Raw genomic sequence first — 21,135 nt, forward strand, 5'->3', positions numbered from 1 at the left:
GTATATGAGGTCAATTGGAAAAAAATAGTATTTTAGAATTAGCTATTGATTGTAAAATTGTTGTCATAAATTATATACGTTTCACTGATGTTTTTTGCGAAAAACATAGTCTTTCTAGTTCACTTGTTCGTTGTTTACCAGAAACATTTCAATAAAAGTCATGCGTAATATGTGAAGGTTTGCCAGGAAAGCAAACACTTATCCCCTGATGCACATCTGTTCGTAATAAGTTAATGAATTATTGATTCAACGACTAATGTGACGGAAATTTCGATTGAGATAGATTGGGTTTTGAATAAATATCAGAAAATACTTTTATTGTAATTGACAAATAAAGGACAAGTCTCACATTTCATAACTAGCACGATTTATAAATTATAAATAGCTAGTTACATCATCAATATGATTTTATTTTATTGATACGATTATTGGTACATGTTGGAGTGTGCTTTTCAATAAACAATCGGCATTCCCAAATATTGTGCACTTGTACCTTATTCATATTGGTAAATTTGTTTAGGAGTTTCTCCGTTTCTTAGGAGGAATAAATAGAAATTTGTGTTTTTCGTGAGCTTCACGTTCCGTTACGTAGATGATGTCCTATCAATTATATCTGGTGGTCTGACTCATTAGCACACTTAAAATGTAAACAGAGATTTCCAAAAAATTGACATACGTACGCAACTCGGCGTATGGACCTAATGGGACGGGTTATTTCGAACCATTGCTTAAATACGTCGCTTAAACAAAGTATTTCGAGACTTTTAAAATCACAATTTTTGTCTGTACATTTTTTGACTTATCATGACGAAAAATGATGGAAATATTGCATTTTAATTTATCACTAGATTTTTTCAGATTCCTGCCTTTATTTCACTGACATTAAATCACGTATTAACACACGTATCCAATACCTATCATACATACGATTCAGATTATCTTTCGTGGTTTTGAATATGAAAATTATTTTTCAATATACTTTGCAGATGAACGCCCTATTACTTTTTTTCTGTCTTTTTATGTCACCCGATCGACAATGTCGGGTGACATATTGCTTTTCCTCTGTTTCTTTTTCTGTATTATTATTATTATTCTTCCACCTATTTTGTCTGGCAGTTTTCTCGGAGCCAATGGAACCAATTTTAATGATAGTTTTTGGTTTTAATGAATTATTTGGAGTTGCTTTAACTTAGAATCATTATATTTTGTAACAATGTAGGTGCCGGGCATATACTGGTTTTGGATGATTTTGGTGATCATTGGAACTATCATGTTGCCATGGAAACTACACCAAAAATTTCCAAAATATCAAAATGCTCCAAATTTAATAAAACTCCACAGTAACGATGAGCAACATTGATAGATGTGCAATTTGGCGTTGGAATTTCAAAAATGTCTGCCGTTACCATGGAAACAAGTCAAAATGCTTCAAAACCTTAAAGTGGCATTCACTTTCTTAAAATCGTAGGTCAAATCCATTGAAACTTTGATGGTATGTCCCCTCCCATGTACCTATGTGGTATCTGCCATTAGAAATTTGGAATGGTATCTGTTACCATAGAAACCAGCCAAAATGTCAAAAATTTCAAAAATTTCAAAATGCTCCAAAATAAATGAAACTTGATATATTTATTGACTGTTAAGTCTGCATGAGACTTTTGAAGTTGGAATTTCCAAAATGGCCACTGTTGCCATGGAAACTGCAGAAATGTCAAATATTTTCAAAATGCTCCAAACTTTAAAAATTAATATTATTGTTAACTGGCATGTATAGATGAGACTTTTGACTTAGGAATTTTCAAAATGGTTGCCGTTGCCATGGAAACAGAAGAAATGTGAAACTTTTAACAATGCTCAAAATGTACTGAAAATTTACAGAAAGATATATCGCAATGCGTTGATCTGCATTCACTGTTTAATTGTTTTTAAATGGCTGCTGCTTAGTGACAATAGGGGAAGAGTGACATCCGCTATTGCTTGCAATGGCAATTCTAGTTTATTTTTTATAGTTTAACTATCTTTTTATTATTTTTTTTTTGCGGGAAAATATTCAGAAGGATATGTTGCTAACAATTTCAGAAATCTCGAAAGAAGAATTTGTCAGAATCTGTCTCTTTATAAAGGTTCAAAAGTCAGATAAAACTATCGCCTCCATTTAATTTATAGACAAAATAGTTATCAAAGGTACCAGGATTATAATTTAGTACGCCAGACGCGCGTTTCGTCTACATAAGACTCATCAATGACGCTCATATCAAAATAGTTATAAAGCCAAACAGGTACAAATTTGAAGAGCATTAAAGTATTTTTGATTTATTATAAAATGTATTGATAAAATAGGCCCTATTTAATTTTTTTTTAAATAAATTTGTATGTTTAGGGATTTTTTGTATCAATTTGTTTAACTGGAATGCTATCGGAGTCCTAATACAAAAGATATGTCCAGGGAATTTCTGTGATATCCAATAAAGTGAATTAACTTTTATATTTAAATAATAAAGGGATGAATCATTAACGGAAATGTGTAAGGTAAGTATCATTGAACAACATAATAAAATAAGATTTCGTTGTCAGATGCGGATCCAGGATGCATTCTTAAATATACAAGGTAGATACAAATGTCTTTTCAAGTAACAGACAAAGTATAAATCGCAAAAAACTGATCCAAAAAGAGGTCATAACTGTACAACTGATATGATGATTGTGTTTTTTTTACAACGAACTTGTTACTTAGGTGATCAAAGTTTTGAACAGACACTAAGCATTCCTACACTTTATGAAGTACGCTTCTATCTTGTTTAAAAAGGGAGACTTAATAGATCTCCCATTTATTATCATCCACACATGTTAACGAAAGCTAAACGTATAAAGTTAATAGACACAATGGATCTAAAACTTAGTACCATCCAATCTGAACAAACACATTTAGAGGAGGTCATACATATAATTCAGTTTTTTTTTTATCATGACCTATCTGAATTATAATACATAACTGCATAATGAGAATTAAGCCTTTAACCAGAAGTTTCATTGAAATAGATTGATTAAATGCGCACTAGAAATTTTATTTCATGATAAAATTCCACAACTCTGGATTTTTCAAAGACAGTAAAAAACTGTATCTTTTTGCCATTGTGTTACCATCAAAAGTATGATCATCTTCACCTATTTTGTGATTCATATTTTCAGTTAACCGTCCACTGCATACTATCATTGACGTCTTTAGACAAGGTAAGGCTTTAAGTGCCAAGATTCAAATCATTTGACTCGATCACCTGAAATAAAATTCAAGTAACGCTACTGTCGATTGATTGGCAGTTGGTTTCGCAACGTCTAATGGCAAATATCTCATGCATAATAAACGAGCAGAGAGCGTGACATTATATCTAAAAGAGTCATAGGGTTTAACGTTCCCACTCTGACCGGATGGGACTGCGTACTTGTACATTCCGCACATCTAAACGGACTATCCACCCTGGCATTGGTTTTACTGCCGATAGAAACAAGACCAATAGTGACCATATTTCTATACCCTTTGTCACCTTCGTTAGGTTTACCGTTACTGTCGAGACAAGCGTGTGCCCAAAGCGACAAATATGAATCTATATACATGAACGTTTATTAATAAGAACATTTGGAACAAGAAAGTGTGGCCTTAAGACACCGTTCCCCTTTACATGATGATATTTCCATGGTAAGTGCACTACTTCATCTGGGTCAAATTCTAGTTGGTATATACTTTTAAAGGTTCTATATTTTGAACAGAACGGTGGAACGACAGAATGCACAGAACCATTGAATATAATATTCCAATACTATCATAAGTTAGTCATAAAACTAAAACGTTCATCTTACTAAACAAAAATTCAATTAAATAGTCCGTACATGTCTGCTTTTCATAAGTATTTGTATAATTAAACGCCAAATATTTAAAAAAAAATAAAAAAAAATAAATTTAAGAACATTGACATTAAATTGCGCCTACGTTTGTATGGGTTCTTCCTAGAATCCATGGATCTTGATACATAGACAAGATATAAACAAATTTACTGATTCAGTAAAGTGTAATTATATTTATTCCTGCGAATGTGTCCTAATGAATTCCATTTAATAAAATCTACGAAACGATGCATCAGTGATCTGACATTTAACCTTGAATCTTGAAATAAATAAATGAAGAAGTCGTGTACACCTTTTATACTCCGGCGTGTTTGAAATCATATAACTTAAAATGAGAATATGATCAAACTTCATATATCATTATTTTTATTTGTTCAAACTTAATTTTGATTAATGAGCTTTAAGAATTAATTATTTAAGGGATAAATATATAGGTCCGGTGAAATGACGAAGTAATGCTCAGTTTATTTGATTACCGGTATCTGAATTAAGTATTCTCTGTAAGGTTGTTGTCAATGAAATCAGCCAAAATGAAATCAGCCCAAATTTGAAATAACAAAATATGTGAAAAATAAAAAAAGTAGTTAATTTTCAAATAACATTTATTTCAATAAAATTTGTGTATTTAAGAAGCCAAAAATTCTATGATCCCCTCCGTCGTCCTCAGGGGTCGAATTTAAGCTTTTTTGTGAACTTGCTAGCCGGACCAGTGGACTAAAAAATCTACTTGTCCTAATTCAAATCTACTGGACCTGATAAATTGATGCAATCATAGAGCTGGCATATCAGGCTGAATATTCATATGATCAAAACAAAATTTCAATTTACCACTATTAAGGGGCTAGTGTGGTAAAAACAATACAGTTCTCCCAACGAAGCTTTCACCCTAGATAAGTATAGTATATTCTTAACAACATCTTTGTAGGCTAACTCTTAACGATGAACGAAACAGTGTATACCTTGTACTGAAGGTTGTAACTTCTTTAATTTAGCAATTACTCCATTATTTGTTCCCTCCATTTCATTCGCTTCATTATTCTCAAATCCTATACATTTAATTCCAATCTGAATATTCCTGCAGAAATCATAAAATCACTTATGACTTTCAATTCACCATCGGAATCTGCTCGACTTGGGTTACCAACTGCTAGAAAAGAACTTTTGATATGACTTTGTTATAAGTCTGAACATATATAATTTCTTCCTCAAGAATTCAACTATCAGTAGAACCATCACAAATAATTCAAATACATTTATTTTCATTTATATAATTTACAACTTTTTGAGATTCCACTTTGTGCAATGAAATTAACAAAAGTTGCAACTTGCTTGTCATTTCGGTATATCTGTCTAATATCTACACCTTTCATATCGTCAAGTTCACACATCCAAAGAAAATCTGGAACAAGCGTCTTTTTTTCAGCAACAGTATATACATTTCTGAATATGTTCACCAACCTTTTGAAAATGTTTTGATTTAAAGTTTGAATGATTTCCCCTGCCTTTGATTCCTAGTGTGCTGTCCTCTTTATTCCTTATTAATGTAGATGTTGTTGTGCTGTTCTGATTTTTCATGAGCAAGTACATAATCTAACTTAAAGTTTGAAGATCCCGTTACAAAAATACATTTCATATCTAAGTCTGTCACTGCAAGTTATTCTACAGGTTATACAATTCATAACATTGCGATCGACAATATAATTTAACCATTCGCGATTATTCCCCAGGATTTTTTATATCTACGTTTCCTTATGACAATTTCATAATCTTTATTCCGATCTTCCTTTTGATGTTATACTTGGTACCCCCAGTATTGTGAAATTTATTTCGCAGGTATATTTATTGTAAACAAACCGAGAATTAATGTTGAATGTTTAAAATACCAAGTACACAAGTAATGTTAAAATGAAATACAAAATAGTTCATAGTTTTATAGTTTTTTATAGAAAACTCAGCCGCAAAAGACTGCGTAACAGGAGCATATTATACACAATATAAATAACAACATAGTTCACAATACAAACAGTATACATTTTTAAATTATACATCTTCAGAAATAAGTCTGTGTTTATTACAGTTTTAAATTAGACAAGCATCTTTTCTACCTTTTGAATAAAAATTGATAGCTTAGACAGTACATTACTATTACAATATTTAAGCATGCCAAGTACATTTTTTACATTTGGATATTTTAAATAATATGGAGGAATGAACTTCTCCCTTAAATCCTTAACTTCACAATTGGTACAATTTCATATATAGTATTCCCAAGACCAGCTTTATAAAGTGGACAAATTCTCTCATTTCGTGGTACATTTCTCCATTTTCCTGTTTCGATGGGAAACTTTGTATTACATACCCTTTATTTACATATACCTACCGTATGGCCCCGCCTTAATTTTAACAGATATGGTTTTAAGCAAAACTCTTCTTTAAAGTGTAAGTAAAATCTTCCCTTGATGAGCTGTTTATATCAGAGAACCATTTTTTTTAATAAACTAGTCCTGGAGACGCTGCCTTACAGTAATTATAATATAATTATAATCAACTTGCCCCGGGGTATTATATAGTTCACAAACGCCACAATCATTAAACTCAGATTTTTCATAGTTAAATCATTCGAAATTATAACCTTCCTGTTCGTGCATGTACCAAAGTAACTTATACAGTTTACCAGATAGTTTTTTTTTATCAGTTTACCAGATAGTTTTTTTTTTATCATTTGTTGCTAGCTTGTGCCAAAAACATATCATTTTTTACTTGATCTGCAGTTCAAGTGAAAATCTTCCAAGTTCCCCATACATCATTTGGCGTAGATGATCGCACCCCAAACTGCGCTTACAAAACTGTAGATGCAATTTTTCAGTATTATTTTTATTTTAAAACCTCCATATTTCCGAGGAATAGGTCAAAATAGGAACCACCAATGCATCAAATAATTTTAACTGTAAATCAATCGGAGTGAGATAGTTTGTAAATAATTTTAACTGTAAATCAATCGGAAATGAGATAGTTTGTATCTTCTTGTAAACAGCATAAAGTGCTTTTTTGAGATTGGTCTACCAATTTTTTTCGAACTTGAAAGAAATTTCCGTTGTAATTAAACCGCAGACCAAGATAAACATATGAACCTTTAATTTCAATGATTTCATTACATAGTTTAAAAGTAACTTTCTTATTAAACTTTCTCTTTGAAAAAATTACAATCTTTGTTTTTTTGTTACATTAACAGTGAGTTTCCACTCAAAACAATATTGCTCAAAAACATCCAGAGCCTATTGTAACCCTTCTGCTGATTACGCAAAAATAATTGTGTCATCGGCGTTCAGAAGAATAAATAACTATATATACACATCAAGATTCTCTGTAAATTTCTCATTCATAAATTTTAGATCATACACAGAGTTTTCATCCAGATATTCCTCCAAGTCATTCAGGTATAAGGCAAAGAGAAAGAGTGACATTTTTTCTCCCTGTCTTACACCTACCTCACACGGACAAAAATCTGTTTTTAGTTCTCCATTTTTAACACAAGACTAAATATCTGTATACATGCTCAATATAACTTTAAACATTTTCCCATCAATGTTATATTTTAATAGTTTTGCCATAGTCCCTGCCTGGGCATCAGTTATAATTCCGATCTCGTCTGACAGAGCATTAAGTCTTGAATTAAGTATAGAGGTGAACACTTTTCCTAAATTCGATGTAAGACAAATAGCTCGGTAATTATCCAAATTATTTTGATCCCCCTTGTTTTTAAATAACGGTTTAATGATACCAATTAGCCATGAATTTGGAAGGATTCCAGAATCAAACACTAAATTGAATAACTCAGGGTAAATGGGCAAAAAATGATCCACTGTGGTTTTTATATATTCGTTGACAATCTCATCTTCCCCTGGGGCTTTACCATTACATATTTTTTAAACAGCTTGCAGTATTTCGTCCTCTGTAATTTCCTGCACTATAATTTCAATAACACCCTTACTTTTTATACTATTACCTAAATCTTCATAATCTATATCATCATCTTGAACATCGCTCTTATTTCATGACTTAAAATACTCATATAATTGATCAATAGTAATTTGGATATCTTTATCTGACCCCACTCTATCAAATCTTTTCAAGATTTTCCAAAATTTACCAGAATCTTTTTTCGAAAGTGTACGCATGTCAGATTCTAGTGCATGTTGAAAACTCTCAAAACTTTTATTCATTTCGGTTATGTAAACTGTCTCGCACTTGTGTATTTTCAATTTCAATTAAGCGACATTCAAACATGGCCTTTATATGGAATATATATTTCCAAGTTACTTCGATCTTGAAGAGCTTGCGTCATGATAACTTTGATATAGAATTGCTGCTTATTAAATATCCAAGTGGGAAACAAGAAGTCATGAACGTTTTACGGTCGCCAATACAATTCGTTGACCGTTATAAAATGTCTGTGTCACAAAAAACTATGGATGCTTGTCTTTACCACAACCACGTCCTCTTTCTCTTATACATTAACGAAAGAGACCGAAAATGATCAACATAACGATCCCACATGCGGAACAAGATCTTCTTACCTTCTCGAAGCATATGAAATTACTCTCGGTTGTGTTGGGGTTTTTGTAGTCTTTAGTTTCTATACAATATTATGTGAACTTATTTGTTTTTCTGTCTTATTCGTTTATTTTTTTGCCATCACGTTGTCCATTTCTGGCCTTACTATGAGTTTTCCGCTTTTTTTGTTCAAATTCCTTTTGGTTGAATCTTTCTTCAACAAGAAGTCTACATCTTTCATTAAAAAAATTATACAAATTTGACCAAATAAGGATATCAATATCTGTTGTAAAAAGATTTTGGTAATCGAAATATTACGTTCATAATAACAGGAAACCGCCCTGCAAATACATGGATATCGAGCAATTTAAAAAAGATAGAATGAGTCTACGAAAAATCTACGTGAATGAAAGGAAAATGAAATTAAAAAGGAAAGACAAAGTGGTTCTGTTTATTATACATTTTTGTATATGGAGCCATGAGAAAAAAGTAAAATCACAAAAATACTGAACTCAGAAAACTTGGAAAGTCCATAATCACATGGCAAAATCAAACAACAAAACACATCAAAAACAAATGGACAAGAACTGTCATATTCCTGACTTGGTACAGACATTTTCAAATGTAGAAAATGGTGGATTAAACCTGTTTTTAAAACGCTAAACCTCTGAATTTGATGACAGTTGTATTCCGTTATATTTAAAACGTTTGAGTCTAAAATAGACATGGTATTAGTTAATAGTAACGTTGGAGTCAGTAAGACTAGATTCAGGTGGACACATTTGTTTTTTTTCAATTTTCTAATATTAATATCCTAATTTGTTCACAGATATCGTTTCGTCTAATGATCTTTATGTATTCTTAAGAAAATATATCAAATCTTTTTCGAAAGGTTCTTGTTAATGTCAACCAGATAGTGTGATTAAAAGTAATATTTGCAAAGCAATCATTTGTCAAAACCATGATAAACTATAAAACCAAATTGTGCAAACCATTTCATTACATTTAAATTTTGTTTACGTTGAAATGTTTTATATTGAGGTGAGAATTGAATCGACCACACAAAATGAAGTTACATCCACATTATAGAAATAACATTAAATAGAAAGTAAACACATTCTGTTTCAAGCGGTCATATGAAAGTGTAGTTTACAGATAACGATACCAGAACAATCAAAATGAAAGTAGTTTGTCCTTAACTTCTAAAGAGTATACTTTAATCAACAAATATAATACTGCTTTTATCATAAGCTTTGCCACAGATGATAAATATCTTTTAGTCTACAATATTGAAAGTATCCTGACATCAAGGGGGCAAACAATAGTTATGATTGGAAGTTATAAAAAAAAAACACAGACAACACACGGGGCAAATAAAAACATCGACCAGAAGACTAAAAATTGAAAAAGAAAACCATCCTAAAACCTGGTTCCAAAAGTATATGCAGTTAATGCACCACAAGTGGCACCCGTGGCGTTGCTCATATAAGTGAAGGCCGTACCTTTACCTATAATGGTTTACTTTTATAAACTGTTATTTTGGATGGAGAGTTGTCTCATTGGCACTCGTATCACATCTTTCTATACTTACTTAAATTGTCGCACTTCAAAGAAATAGGAGTGTTGTTTTTTTTTTTTAGATCATCATCGTGTGTGCTATATTATTGTTTATACTACAAGTAGTTGAGTTTATTTCCGAAATACAGTAACATAGCTATATGTTGTATAATGTTAATTCCATCATGGAACACTTTTTCCACAATCAAGGGTCCATTAAGGGATACAAATGAGTTTGACAATTGTGTTACGATTTAAAAAGCTATCAATGTATTTATTTAAGTTGCGGTATAAAAACAATATTAGGTCAATGTCATAAAAATATAAACTTTTTTTTCTCGGCGCAAAACTGGGGAAGGGCTCGGTAGAACCTGGCCTTTCCCCCAGTTTCTTAGCCTCATATAAAAAAGTTTATATTTTCCTGACATGGACCTTATATTGTATATTTATAATGTGTTTTTACACAGTATTTTTTTAGTTTAATTATATGAAAATAATAATAAAAAAAAAAACAGAAGCCAAAGCCATGTATGGCCAACTTAGTTACTTAATAACTTATAAATTTACAATCTATAAGTTTTCATTCATACTATACCGATTGAAAATTTCCTGATAAAAAATATATGAATAAATTACCCTGTAATTTGCATGCAAAAGAAGAAGAGCAATCCAAGATCTTTATGATACGCTGTCAAATCAAAAGATCAATAAAAAAGCGTCAAAATATTTCACATATTTTAATATATCACCAAAATAAAATAAAAAGCATTTTTATTTGTCACAATCCATTGAAAAAGATATCAGGGCAGTTTTCAGGACGTCAGTTTTAAAGACATTACACACATGGTTGAAGTACCGAGTGTTCTAAATTGTTATTTTGCCTCTCCATTATAATAAATACCCCCACATTGCTAATTGTCTGCAGCATTATACCCAATTATTATTACTAAAAATAATATGAGTGTAGATATCACGATGAGGATCATATAAATATTGTAAAATACTTTGTCCATTATTTCTGACAATTCTTTCCATGTAAGGTTTCGAGATTCGTCCTCATTTTCTGTCTCAATATCAGGATTATTTCTCTTCTCTGTAAGTGGTATGTCATCTGTTCTGGTTACATTTAAGTCCGATCCAGTTACATTAACTTTGTTCCTCTTAAAAGCACAGTTTTGTTTCCAACAAGCAAATTTTATCAAGTATGTTGATGTAAATTTCTTCACCCAGTCAGGGATTCTTTCGTCATCTGTGCGCATGTGTAAATTTATCACAAATGTAGTTAAACACACAGCAATGGTAGCAAGGAACAATATGAAAGCAAGGTACATGGCTGAAATGTGATGAACAATAAATAATTAACAGGCCGTACAAATAAAAACAAGATATGTCTTTGAACTTTCATGGTGAATCATTTTAAAATATGCATGCAACAATCTATGAACACAGTTTCTTGTTTATGATATCAATAAAATGCATAATTGCCTAAGTGAAAAGAAGGCCATCGTCAGTGTCAAAAAATTTAACGATACTAGATGTTTTTGCAAAACAGCTTCAAGTCTTGAGGTAAGACGAGTATTGTTTAGAATATTGATGTAATATAAAAGTTACAGAGGTTTGTATGAATGTATGACAAATAATAGAAGAGTCCCACGATCAAAGTGCTAGTACGTCATGTTGATGCCTTTTGGATCAATGACATCCCAAAATTATCGCACGCTTACATGTTTAAGATCTCCACATTCTTTGTGTGTCTGTCCAAAGTCATGAGCCTTTTAATTCTTGGTCAGATATATGCTATCCAATGGTTGCCGATGAACGCTGTCTCTTTGTTTTTGATTTATTGTTCTAGCGTAATTTGTCATGTTGGGACATTTAAAAGGTTATTTTATAGTATAGATATCACTTGTTGTTGATCGCTGCGACCTATATTTGTTCAGATCTTCGTACTTTGTAGTCTGTTCGATGGATGTCAAATTGACAATTCCACAAATCGCCTTATTAAAATATAAAGCAGTTTCTTTTCTCCTAGATATATCCAAGTCAGAGTCTTTCTTTTAACTTAATATCAGACAGTTTATAAATATCTAGTGTCACATATTTAAAGAGTACAAATGGGGACTTGCCTTGGGGTTCATTTTTTTTGTTAAACCTTCTAGCTTTACTTACATAACAAACATACTGTTACAGATGTACTGGGTATATTGTCCGAAATTAGCGTAAGATACACAGCATAGGATAACAAAACGGTTAACGAAAATCCAATCTTTTCACCGGATTCAACAGGCAGTTTGAACACAAAAGCTATCAGAATAGCCATCAGAGCTACTGGGAACAAAGTGTTCACCACATGAAACAGAAGACGTCGCTGAAGTCTGATCAAGAACGAAACCGAAGAGAACGCATCACCATCTCTAGTTTTTGCTTCCGATCTAAAACTTTCTGCAGAAAGCAGATCCCATTCCCCATTTTCAGTATAAAAGCTCGTGTCGATATTCTGGTCTTTGAAAAACAATTCTATTTCAGCATTAGTATATGCCCAAGCACTGACTTTCAAATAACATTCTTGTGTATCCATAGGATAATATTTGGTATCAGACTCGCAACTGACTTTGTATACACCAGCTGGATTCCATATAACTCTGCCATCTTGTGCTATTCTCATTGGCACTGACTTATCACTAATTATAGATATCCCATCAACGCTATATAAAATGATAAGAACACAATACAAAAACAAATGAAATATCCTCTACAATATTAAAGCATGTAGATGAAGGGTGACCTTTGAAATATGCACACGTAGTTAAACAAATTATAAGATATAAGAAAACTATGTATAAGTAACTTTTATTAGATACGGAAAAGTTTAGTAATTGTTTTAATTTATTTGAGATTTTGTTATTTTTTTTTTTTGTAATTAATAAAATATTTAGGTACTCTCTTACAATTGAATAATTACTAGTATATGACTATATATAACCTTAAAAGCACGATAGCTTAATCGATCGAAGGTCAACTTTGCCTTTTGAAGTTGAAATCTTTGAAGTTTCTTTATCATTTCTAATCTTTCAGCGGAGGATTTTAAACAGGTATGGTAAAAATCACAATAATACCGCAGCAAGTCCTATTATTGAGACTACAAAACATATGTCAAAAGTAAGTACCCCCCCCCCCCCCACCCCGCCCGACGTTCATATGCATTTTCTATTCAAGTCAGAAACCAAAATTGTCATTTCTCTTTTGTCATATCTTAAATGTATTCACATTTTCACCGATTTGTTGGGCATTTGAGCTTGGCATACTTAATATGGACCATATGTTGAGAAACGAATGTCCATTAAAGGACTTATAATTCATTATATTATCATGAAATTGAAGTTTCCAATTTCCTCAAGTTTTTCAGAAAGCAGTTTGCAATCACAAAAAGTATTGGTCTGTCTCACCTATTTAGTAAATGAAATCACTTACGCATTCTCTATTATAATTGCTGGTCTCCAAACATGCTCTTCTGTGGCAAATAGAAACTTAATGTTTGAATAATCTTGCGATATTTTGCTTGATCTATCCCACACCAACCTGGTATCTTTCCAATCCTTAATAAAACAAACATTATTTTATATTAACTCTTATTTGAAACAAGAGAATATGTCATTAATTTTCTAATATAAGATTCCGGTCAATTAGTTTTAAAACCAAAAGGATAAATAATTGCATGGTTATGTACATGTTTTTATTTATAGTTTTCATTGTTTTCATTACCCATGACAGTTGTAGGTGAAATATATTTGGTGTTTCCGAAGCACGTTACTGAATTTACCTTGACCATTGATGTGCTGTTTGTATATCAACATTCGTTTTCATTAAATTAATTTATTTCTTCTTTCCTCAATTTTTGGATTTTCTTTGTTTAATTTTTTCACTTATCTTTGTTTTGTGTCCATTTTTCGCTATTCTGTTACCCTCGATCCATACTCCAAATACTGTTTGATACCCTTGAACTGATAGAATGTCATAGAACAGATACACACACATTTCTCAGTATAGACTTACCAAAGTCAAGTATCCAGATAATGACAATGTCTGATCTTTTATATTCTGAAATTTACAGGAAAGATTGTCACTAAATATAGTAGTATGTTTAGGGATGTATAAAGACTTGTTGCACAACAAGAACGTGGCAATTGGTTACATACACTTTCTACACTTACACGTGATCATGTTATAGGCGCTTTTTGATTGGATGCTGCAAGTTTCGACTGCAACTAAAGAAAATTATTATCTTGTGTCCCCGAAATTCTATCTCAATCCGCTAAGGATGGAGAGGCGGGAAGTGGGTCGTAACCCTTGGCTAGCGAACATAATTTTTTCTATGCTCTTTTCAAAAATATAATAAAAAGGATGGGTCACCGTGCTATTTTTAGCTATGAATCGTTGAAAATTGTCTAAATTTGCTTAGAATGATCATGCAAAAACACATTTTTATGCATAAAAAGAAATCTATTAGATAGAATTTTGAAACAAATTGTGAGAAGATATGTTTTATAATATGTTTGAAGAAAATAAAAATAAAAATTGTGTCACCAAACTTGTTTTCTTGGTAAAGTAAAAATAAAAAAATTCCCTATCAAACCAGTATATTTTTTTTAATAAAAGAGTTCTCTCCCCTTGAACGACTCAGTTAAAAAATTTGATCCTAAAACAAAAATATTTGGTATTTGTTTAAATATTTCGTATAATGCAATAAATCAGCATGTTTTCCCCATATGAATAAATATTGTAACCAATGAAATTGCATATGTCTACAAATTTGCAGCTTTGGACAGATAATTAGACTAATTGTGTACTGCGGTCGTACAATCCAAAATGGTGGTATACCATGAATCAACCATAAAGCAAATATTGAACAAAAATAAACTTATTTTATATTTTGTATGTATCTTGTAGCTAGTGCTCCTTTAATTGTATCACATTTTTTTTCATGGAATGGTCTTTTATAGTTAGCGTTACGACATTATAGGTATCATTTACAGTTGAAGACCGTTTGTAAGCCTATTTTTATGCCCAATTTATGGGAATTATGAATTATGGTCTATGTGTCTGTCCGTTCGTTTGTTCGTTCGTTCTTTCGTCCGTCCGTCTGTCCCACTTTTTTTTTAAAAAGTTTTTGGTCGAGGTAGTTTTTACTGAAGTTGATGTCCAATCCACTTAAAACTTTGTACACATGTTCCCTATGACATGATCTTTCTAACTTTAATGCCACATTAATGATTTTACCCCTTTTAATGGTCCAATGAACACAGAAAAAGATAGTGCGGATGGGGCATCCGTGTACTATGGACACATTCTTGTTTTTATATAAAATGTTCAAATGTAATGTTTTATTATTATTGGAGAGAAGTTTAAGTTTTATATTCCAACTATTTATATTTTCTTGTTTTCAAATTTATTGTCTGGACGAAGAACGCATTTTTACACCAAAAAAGTAAATTATGAACATTTTTTTCACTTTTTTTTTTACATCAAAACATTTGCTAGTTGAAAATGAATGTCGTACCAAGTCATTGACTGTTAAAAGATTGAACTTAACGGCAACTCGAACTTTTTGGCTTGGTCTTTGTTGAACTGTATAGTTAGTAAACATTTCAATCCTGAGTTTCTCTTCTAATTCGATACTATAATTCTGCTTAGGAGGATGAACATTAGCCTGTGCCAAACCTGTAAATAATCAAGTTCATTAAAATAACTCTTTTTATAATGAAACACCTGCTTTTAAAAATTAATGAATATATAAATAGAATAAATGAAAAAAACTGTGTTATAAATACATGTATACTAGTCAACAAAAGAAACGATACACGCCTTTGGAATCAAAATGATAAAAAAAGTATATAAAACAAAATGAGATGCACTATTCTAAAAACTTTTCATTTGCCGTGTGCATATGATTATGAAAATCAAAACCTGTCGGAAAGAAACTAAACTCCGCGTAAATGATCACAGGATTCAAGTAAGTTTTGCGGAAAATTAGATTAAAATCGACACACAATTTTCAAAGTACTAAAAAAAAAACAATTTTGTTTGAAAATATGCAATAAGCTAATCAAGAGATGTTGATGTTGTAAATTATGGATTGATTTTTTTTAAATTCTTTTTTTGTAAAGAAAGTGTTTTTTGAAATCTCAAAAAAAAAAAATAAAAATTAAAAATATGTTTACGTCTTAAATCAATTCTTTAGATATGAAAACACCACACTGTAAATTTGGAATATTTCAGTTTAGTTTTAAGTTTGATATCGTGTATTTGAATTTCACTTGACATATACTGTATATGGTAAATGTAGGAAAATGTATACATTTTACCGATTTCTTATGGGGTCGAATTTCGCTTTACAAATAAACGAAGAAACTGATTTTTAAAAACATATTGATGGCAAACATTGTCTTTATCTTTAATTGAGAGGTTGGCATCATTAGTTGGAACTTCTGTTTTTAAAATTGTCGTTTTTTGTAAACTTTGTCAAAAAAAAACAATCGCCCAATGACGTCATGTATGCAAAAAAATGTCTTTTGTAAACGGATTTATAGTTCGGTGTTTATTCTGTATAACCATCCTGAATATTGGTCGTATATAATGAAAACTTTATCCTGAATTCGAAAAAAAAGTCGTGTATCATTTCTTCTGTTGACTAGTATATATTTGTAATATAATGGTATGCTTACGAGGACGCAGAGGATCGTTATAAGGAACGATACTATATACATAAATACATTGTATTTACGTCAAGAACGATAAGTCGATTCTAACTGTTATATATCAAATTGCTTGAGATTTGGTGGTAGAATTTATATATCTGATGACATTAAACGATATACAAACACACTCAATCTTTCTTTTCATTACAAATGATTTGCAAATAAATTTGATGTTCTTTGTTTGTCTTTTTTGATTTAACGATAACGTCCAGCATCCTTCAGGTATCACATTCGATCATCAGTACGGTATAGAACAATATAAATACGTGTGACGAAAAAAAGGCTTAGTGTGGTTTGTTTGCCGGGATACAACTTGAAGTAAAACATGTATTCTTGTGTTTGTGTTGTGTTGTTGGGTGTTTAAATTTCATACACGTACACGGACGACAAATGCCAAGGATGCTCTTTAACAGGGTAACCCTAGAAATCTCTCGTAGCATGATTAAGGGAATCCTGGTCACATAAATAAATAAATGATTCCTGGTGTAGTCTGAACGAAGTCTTGCAAGTTAAGATAAACACAAAGTCGATTGAAAGTTAAATACTGTATTATTCAAAATCCAAAGTACTTGTAACAGTAATACAAGTTTACAACATCTAAACTAAAGGCTCAACAATACGGTGACATAATCCTAAATCTCCCACGTACACTTCTCTCGTACACAAAATCGTCTCTCCTCCTCGTATATCGTTCCCCCTCTCACTCTCTATTTCTCTCTTTTATACTACTCTAGTAATAACATTAACGGTACCAATTTTCCTGCACCAGATGCTCATTTTGACAATACATGTCTCTTCAGTAATCTGATTACAATATGGTTAAATGACTCTCAACAAAGAAATATTCTTCAGATGCTAAATTACAGGAGCCCGGAGCCCGGGGCTAAGGTCAACCGAAGCTCAGGTCAATTGAAACACCTGTATAAACTTAGCAACGGGGCACCAGCTGATTAACATGATTGATTTGACATTCAACATATACACTCTGATTGAAGGTGATAAACATAGATTGTAAGGAATTATTTTATAACAGTTAGCGCGAAAAAGTAATCTAATTATATCATGATAATAAAACCCACTGATGCATGTAATAAGTGAAAAACGTTACACACGTTTGTATACATACATTTTGATTAGAAACTTGTCCCTAAGCAATAAGACTTGACAGTTATATTACAAGAACATTTACATCAAACAATTACTAACGTACTTTATTTTATTTTCAAACAGGATTATTATAGGTGATTATGTAATTTTACAAGGATTGAAAATAAAAATTCTTCGCAATGTCATGTTCCCTTATATTCAACTATTTGATTATTTGAACAAATAGGTTCCTCGATTAAACAAATTCCATGTATTTGTCTCTTGAATAATTAATGCTTCGTGTTCGATATTTGAAAGTTATCCATAATCACTGTAATCAAATATCGTGATTAAACTATATATACGACTATCCAAATACATATTTCCATAACAATGTATTTGTATATCACATAATCAACTGACGTGTGTAAACTTTTGGTGCTTTTATTTTCTTATTTAAATTTTTAAATGGATATCTAATAGCTGTTTTTCAATATCGAAAACATAACACTACAGTTTTAAACAAGTATAGCAATTATTTTATTATTATATTATGATTCGGGTTCTATAACAGCTGTTCTTGTCGAGCTCAAATTGCATCATTTGATTGAGTCGAATGTAGGCAAAGTTAATCCTGTCAATCTAAAAGTATAAAGATTGAGAATGATTGCAAATAAAACAATTATTCAACAGAGTTCAAATCACGTGGTAAAACAATTAAAGAACTGTTTTGACTTTGATAATAAGAAAATATAATACCGGAAAATCAGCTGTCAGAGGCACCAAAAAGAAAAAAATATATATAAATATTCAAACAGGAGAACTTCCGGCTTACCTTATAACAAAACAGTTAACGCGTACCTAATATATTAGACATTAATCACAGACACCACCAAATTATATTCAAACGAAAACATAGATGAACTTGGGTTGTCTTTCTCGGTCGATTACGGTATTTATAGACAACAGTTGTGTTCATAGGTTTAAATCTCAAGAAGCCATTACAAAGAAACGAAGTAAGGTTACAAACAGAAACTATGAAAACATGACCCACAATGCGATTTCAAACTCAGACAAAATACCCCAATCGGGAACAAACTATTTTGAAACCTAAATATCGAAGACCACAGAAAACATATCTCTTTTGAATTAAGAAAACAAACACATCGTGTTCGTCGACCAATTCTATGATGATTGACGTAAACTAAAGAATATATTGCCGATTTCAGTCGTTCTTCTCAATAAATCTGATTGAACACCTCTGTCAATAAGTCTGTTAATTTCAATATGCACGATAATAACGTACAAATTTATTTTCTGTTTTGTATGTTTTTTAAGATGAAATTTCAGTGAAAAGTCGACAAATAAAAGAAAGGAACCACCAAATAGCCACCACTTTCCTTTCTTTTTATTATCTTAAGAGAATGTGTATTAATGAAACTAAAAAGACAGATATGATTATAGATGACAGAAAGTTGATTTTGTGAAGATGAATTATATTATAACAGGTATACCGATATACATATATAATATATCTGTTTTAAATTTAAAGTAGAACAAAATCTGAACTCACCATGGCCAAGAAGAATGAAGGTTACAAAATTAGGTATTTCCATTATTAGTTATAACTATAATACAAACTTAACGAAAAATATTATTGAAAAGTAACTCTAAGTATATTGATAAAAGTAAATAAGTTTCAAGTTTGTTTAAATTATCAATAAGTCCATTTGTATTTAGTTTGTTTACCGCATTTCAATACGAAAACAGTATTTGTATTTATTTGAGTTTAAAGCATAAACAAAAGATCCAAGATTCAATTTTGTTGCTAGATGAACAAATGGTTTATATATTAACGCGTGGTTGATATTCGACGAGAACGTTTAAACTATATATTAATTCGAACAACGTGGTATACTTACATGATGCTAACAATGAACAATGCAGTCTATGATATACAAAGATATAGTTTTAGAAAAAAATTAACAACAGTATGTGGTCACATTGATATGATAAAGATAGATTATGGCAACAATAATTAACCAACAATTAAAAAGTAAAATCACACAAATACTGAACTCAGAGGAAAATCAAATCGGAAAGTTCCTAATCACATGGCAAAATTAAATGACACAACACATCAAAAATGAAATGGACAACAACTCATATTCCTGACTTGGTACAGACATTTTCAAATGTAAAACCTGGTTTTAAAGGGCTAAACCTCTCACTTTGTACGACAGTCTCATCAAATTCCGTTATATTTACATTGAAGCGTGAACTAAACATACGTAATAGATAAAATAGTCAAAATATGGGTACAGCAGTCATCATCGTCATCAATCAATTACAACGACAAAGGGAAATGGCATGAAATCAAAAATGATTGACAGTGTGTGCTATTCAAAGTGTAAGCGTCTCCTGCTATGAGACTAAATGTCACAGTCTTGACACAAACAAGAAAACTACAGATCAGACTTTTATTCATATGGCGAAACACACCCGATCTGTTAACCAGCTGACTGTAAAAAAAACACCAAAGTTTCGATTTCAGTTTTTTCCTTCATATTGTGAATTCATTTATTTTCGTGGGTACCAATTTTCGTGGATTGATGAAAACTTGCATGTTCGTGGATATTTGATTTCATGGTTTTGCAAATATCTGCATATTACCTTATAGAAATTCGCTGAATACTTAATTTCGTGGTTTATCTGTATCCACGAAATCCTCGAAAATTAGTATCCAACGAATAAGAATGAATTTACAGTAACTCATAGAGACAATAATGTGTTAGGGGTACATGTGACATAACTGTAAATGAAGTCTGGACAGTGTAAACATATAAGGACATAAATCATCATTTAATAGACAAAAACGCTGTACGATGGTACAATTAACGAAGTTGACAATATGTCAATATTTACGATTATCTTGCAATAGATTTTAAAAAACAATAATACAAGTTCTAAATATCACTGAAAAAAATGTGAATACTTAAACAAAGATAAGGATAGCTATACCTATGTCATTAACACCAAATTCATATGATGACAAAAAAATCAGATATATAATTAAATACTGCTGACTGCATCCAATGCACTATTATCAGTTTCTGCAGTGGGCTTTTGTTTTCATTTTACAAGTTGTTATTTCGTTTTTTAAAACTGTAATTGGGATTTTTTTCTGACATTTTTTAAGGTCCCACAGGTGTGCTGATTTATTGAAGTTGAGTTAATGTTTTATTTTATGTCCCTGAATAGTACGCAACATTCGTTTCTATGA

The 21,135-nt window shown here is 31.2% G+C and overlaps 1 protein-coding gene across 1 annotated transcript; it reads right to left on the bottom strand.

The window, feature by feature from the left end:
• Window positions 1-10,772: 10,772 nt before the first annotated feature.
• Window positions 10,773-15,026, bottom strand: LOC143066736 (neuronal acetylcholine receptor subunit alpha-3-like). The gene is made up of 5 exons (XM_076239546.1): window positions 15,022-15,026; window positions 14,065-14,134; window positions 13,483-13,607; window positions 12,181-12,716; window positions 10,773-11,344 (listed from the first exon to the last, which is right to left on the bottom strand). Exons 1-5 carry the CDS (start codon window positions 15,024-15,026, stop codon window positions 10,923-10,925), a joined length of 1,158 nt encoding a protein of 385 aa, XP_076095661.1. The 3' UTR covers window positions 10,773-10,922.
• Window positions 15,027-21,135: the final 6,109 nt, after the last annotated feature.

This window comes from Mytilus galloprovincialis, chromosome 3 (assembly GCF_965363235.1).
Source record: "Mytilus galloprovincialis chromosome 3, xbMytGall1.hap1.1, whole genome shotgun sequence".
NCBI classification, from domain to species: Eukaryota; Metazoa; Mollusca; class Bivalvia; order Mytilida; family Mytilidae; genus Mytilus; species Mytilus galloprovincialis.

Excerpts from the sequence above, each read along its gene's own strand:
- LOC143066736 (XM_076239546.1), bottom strand. Across the intron at positions 13,608-14,064 it reads TATCTGGATACTTGACTTTG|GATTGGAAAGATACCAGGTT; the intron begins GTAAGTCTATAC and ends TGTTTTATTAAG. Across the intron at positions 12,717-13,482 it reads GCAATTATAATAGAGAATGC|CGTTGATGGGATATCTATAA; the intron begins GTAAGTGATTTC and ends CATTTTATATAG.